The sequence below is a fragment of the Rhagoletis zephyria genome, unplaced genomic scaffold (assembly GCF_001687245.7).
Source record: "Rhagoletis zephyria isolate East Lansing unplaced genomic scaffold, Rhagoletis_zephyria_1.1 Rzeph_scaffold_12656, whole genome shotgun sequence".
Taxonomy (NCBI): domain Eukaryota; kingdom Metazoa; phylum Arthropoda; class Insecta; order Diptera; family Tephritidae; genus Rhagoletis; species Rhagoletis zephyria.
Window position 1 is genome coordinate 2,752 of NW_016169730.1, and position 4,366 is coordinate 7,117.

The 4,366-nt window shown below is 50.5% G+C and overlaps 1 protein-coding gene across 1 annotated transcript; it reads right to left on the reverse strand.

The window, feature by feature from the left end:
* Window positions 1-367: 367 nt before the first annotated feature.
* On the reverse strand, window positions 368-4,095 carry LOC108377760 (TRPL translocation defect protein 14-like; the record flags this gene model as incomplete). Its single annotated transcript, XM_017634034.1, is given in 6 exon segments — window positions 368-650; window positions 719-966; window positions 969-1,453; window positions 1,526-1,563; window positions 3,595-3,662; window positions 3,732-4,095. Coding segments are annotated over 6 exon segments (1,486 nt in total), but the record flags the coding sequence as incomplete, so codon positions are not given.
* Window positions 4,096-4,366: the final 271 nt, after the last annotated feature.

Consider the following 4,366-nt stretch of genomic DNA (forward strand, 5'->3'; position numbering starts at 1 on the left):
TAGGAGGTACAGGAGACGAAGTGAAGGTGAGGTGAAAAGGAAGAAATACAGGGGTAACTGAAGTGCTGAAATGAAGTGATCATCCTCACATCCTTAGATCACTTTTCGTCCACCAACTCCTCCACAAAGGAGGGCGAGGCGTTGGCCTTCGGAGCAATGCCCCCATTAATAATGCTGCTACCTCCATTTCCATTTCCATTGAGGATCGCCTCTGGAGCCGAGTTCTTCCGCGAGGTCTTTCCATTCACTACCACTGCCCCTCCTCCTCCATTAGCAGCAGCAGCACATCCGTTTCCACTTCCGTTTCCGTTTTCAAACTTCAGATTATGGTGGTGATGATGGTGGTGGTGATGACCGTTTCCATTACTTTTTCCACCATCACCCCCACTGGGACAGCGGGACATCGAAGAGAGGTTGTACATGCTGAACTCGGTGTCATGGGTCACCTCGCGGACAATCCCTAAGAAAGGCGGCAGACTGAGCTCCTCGGCGCTGAGCGTCGTGTACGTCTCGAGGATGACCAGGCCGACGCAGCGGCTGTTGCACGGCTGGCGGTAGATGTCCAGCTGAAAGTAGGTCTGCTGCCAGAGAAAGCACCGTCGAACCTTGTAGACAGTGTGGTGGTTGTTGCTGCGCTGCGCCAGCATTGTCTGAGGAAAGAAAAGGAGTTTAAGAAAAAGAGGAGTTCGACCTTCCAAAAGTCTCCCCCAACACTTACCACATAATCCCGGTGGCTAATCTGCCGACGCAGTTCGACCAGCTGCGAACTGCCATCCCGGTCACCGCCGCTTCCCGCCGACCGCCTCACCGTGTGCTGGTAGCTCCAATTGCCGCTCTGCCCTCGCTTCCTCAGCCGCGACTGAATCTTCGGATTGGCTGTGATCAGGTAGTCGTGCACCACGTCAAAGTCCTGGTAGCTGGGAAAGGCCGACTCGGGCGGCAGCGGCGTCCGCACCAGGAACTTNTGAGGCGGTCGCCCGCCTGCAGACCGATCCTCCGACACACCGCCGAGATCATCCGCCGCATCTTCGTGTCAAAGTCGGTGCTGTTGTCCATCACGTCGATGTACGGGTGGCCGACCCAGGCCTCCGCAGTCCGGCGATCCAGCTCCCGTGCCTGCTCCAGCCCCTCCGTCCGGCAGGGATTGTCCTCGCAGTTGTAGTACGCCTCCGCTCCGCTGGCCGAGGTCACCAGATGGACCACCTGATTGTAGCGGTTATCCCGCAGCTCCACCGCATTCCACCCGTTCCCCTTCAGCACCTTCTCCCAGCTCTCCTTGCTCATGTAGGCGGTGGCGTCCATGATGCCCCGGTCGCAGATGACGATGCAATTTTGCTTGCAGGTGCTGGCCAGCGTGAAGAAGGTCCGCTCCATGGCGATCATCACCTTGATCAAGTTCTCCTGGAACTTTTCGCCCTCCTCCTGGGTCATGTCGGGGAAGCGGATGCCGCCGCTGAGGAGGGGGGAGGAGGAGTTAGATGCAAACTCTCACCTTCCCAAACAAAGCATTTCCCCCAGCTCTTACCTAAACAAAGTGGTGGCCGTTTCCGGTACACGGTAGACCTGAGAAGAAAGTGAAAGGAATCGGCGTTAGAATTAATGTAAACACACACACACACATCCCAGTGCTAAAGTGCGTCATCGCAAGTGCACAATGATGATGGTTACGCCATCATCCTTTCTTTTATGGGGCAATAGAGACTACGACAGCGACTTTGGGGGCAATCCAATTCAGTCGATTCATCGTCGGCCACTAAACTAAAACTACAGCTACAGCTTTTGGTTGTAGTATTACAGCAACAACTTTCAATCGAAAACAGCGAAGAATCTCTCTCTTTTTCTCTTTGAAAGTCGACTTCAACAGGCAAATCAATTTCGCCTGCAATACCCCAAAGCTTTGTGTGCCAGGCGGGGTCGATCGTTAATCGACGCTGGCATGTCGACACACACATTCGCAGTCATGAATCAATACCAAACAACGCGAACAAAACAGCCGTACAAGATAGCCGTACAAGAGCCGTACAATAACAACAACAGCAACAAAATAAGCACAGTCACTGGGCCAGTCATTCAGGCACCAGCCATGAATCAACCTCCCAAAATACCCATAAATAAGCCTGGATGAGAAGGGCAGCACAAAACCAAAATCATTCTCATCATTAGATGTGGCATCTTCTAAAGAAGCCAAGTTTGGGCACTCAATAGAAAATCAGATTTATTTTCGGCAAACATTAAGTGCAAAGGAATACGATTCTGGAACGACAATTTTGTGCGCACTACAAATAAACTTCTGATTCAATGAATTCAAGGGCGCGATTCCTCAGAAGGCGCAATAGAAGCAGAAGGAAACGAATAATCTCTCTCCCGGGCTTGATCGAGTTGAAAGTAAAGTAAAGTAATTGCCAATAAATATTAATGCGACTGAGCTACCTAGACACGGGCTAATTATATCAGTAGATCTATCTAAAAGAAGATTCTATGAAATAGAAATGGAAAGCATAAAACAGCAGTAATTAAATAGCGCTTGGTGAGGACAAGCACAGTACTTCGGCAGTCGATTCGATTAGAGAGAAAAATGAGGCACAATTTAGCTCAATAAACGGCAATAATAAACACAGAAAGAAAGAGACACATTGAAATATCGACCAGCAACTTCAACCTGTCAATCGATGGTCGTCCTATCAGCACCATACTGATCATTTCGGCTTTACTATCACAGCTTTCTTTTCTTTCTGTGGTCGGAAAAAACACACAAGGGCTGTTGTAAAAGGCACATGTAAATGCCTGTGACACTCAATTTGGTGAGGGAGCAGTGTGCCACGCACAGGGAGAGAAATTAGATCAGCCTTGCCAGTGAGTGTGTCGGTGTCTTGTTCAGCTAACCTAATTTGCCGCTCGTAATCGGAGAGAAAAGGAAAAGAATGCCAGAGAAAAGAGAGGAATGGGCAATAAAGAAGAAAGGAAAGACAAGAAGCAGACTTTCCGCTTTCTTTCCACTCTTGCTCAATTCCATTCTCTGGAATGGTTTCCCAGGCAATGCTCGGCTCACTCTCTCCAAGGGAATGTGAGCAAAGTGCTCCTCTTTTCCCTCCAACTTTTTCCTCCTAGTCTCGTCCCTTCCCTTCACTGTAATGTGCCTCGTCCTAGCAACACACACTTACGCACTCAATAATCCGAGAAAAACAAACAAATGCACTCAAATGCGAAAATAAAGATCACAGTTCATCCTTCTCGGCTAACCACCACTAAAACAACAGACCCTAACAAATTAGGCACTGAAAGAGCTAGCTAGCCAGGCAAGCCATTAGCATCAGGCAAAGTGCAAGGCCATTCACTATTGGTGGCTGGCAGTGCAGTGGCAGTGCTGATGTCTGCAGTGCCGACAGACAGGAAGCAGAGCCAGTACTCCTCGCCGAAAGCTCTTGCTGCCCAACAGACAGAGAAAGCGAGCGAAGTGGCGACAAAAGGGCGCCAAAAAGGAGGCGCCGGCGGCAGCAGTCGTACACAGTCGGCGAGGAGTACTGGCGCCGGCGAAATTGAAATTGAAAAATACAGCATGCAAAAAGCGTGAAACAAACAAAAAGCGGCACCTACCTTCCAGCCGAGATTTTCGAAGAAGGTGGAGAGTCGCGCCTGGCCGGTGGTCTTGCCGCTGCAGGGGCCTGCAAAGAAGGAAAAGCATTTGGTTAGAGATGAGTTTAATCTGATAAATCTCCTAAACTAGGACATACCGCCGGTAAGGACGAGCCGGTAGACGATGTGCTCATTGGGATTGTTGATGATGCTGGCGCCACCGGTGCTGCGGTGCACCATCGGCGGCACCGTCGTCGAGCTGCGCTTTCGAAACTGTGGAGGTACTGGAGAGCTGTTCAGGGGAAGCAGCTGCTGAGTGGTTGCCCCTGGTGGTGGTGGAGTGGGCGAGCTTCCGTTGGTCTTTCCATTAGTTGTCTTCACGTCAGTTGAACTCGAAGAAGGAGTTGAAGAGGTCGAAGTGGAGGTTGAGGAGGATGAGGAGGAGGAGGAGGAAGGTGGCAAGGCGGATACCTTCTGATGACCACCACTGCCGCCATTGCTAACCACCTTGTCGGGACTCATATTGAATTTGGAAATGGATTTAGAGGAGAAGGGAAAGGAATTCTTAGAGGACAACCCAGAGAGCTCTCTGTCACCGCCGATTCAGGAGAAGATTCAGGAGAGGGCTAGGGACTATTTCACCCTCAAGTGGTGGTAAGACATGAGGACAGAGAAGAGGAGGGTTGAGCAGAGATGACCAACAGTTGGCGGAGAGAGAGAAAGTGAAGACTGAAAGACAACGAGAGGACGGCTTTTCACTAGTGACAAGTAGTGTACACTACTTCAAAAAGGT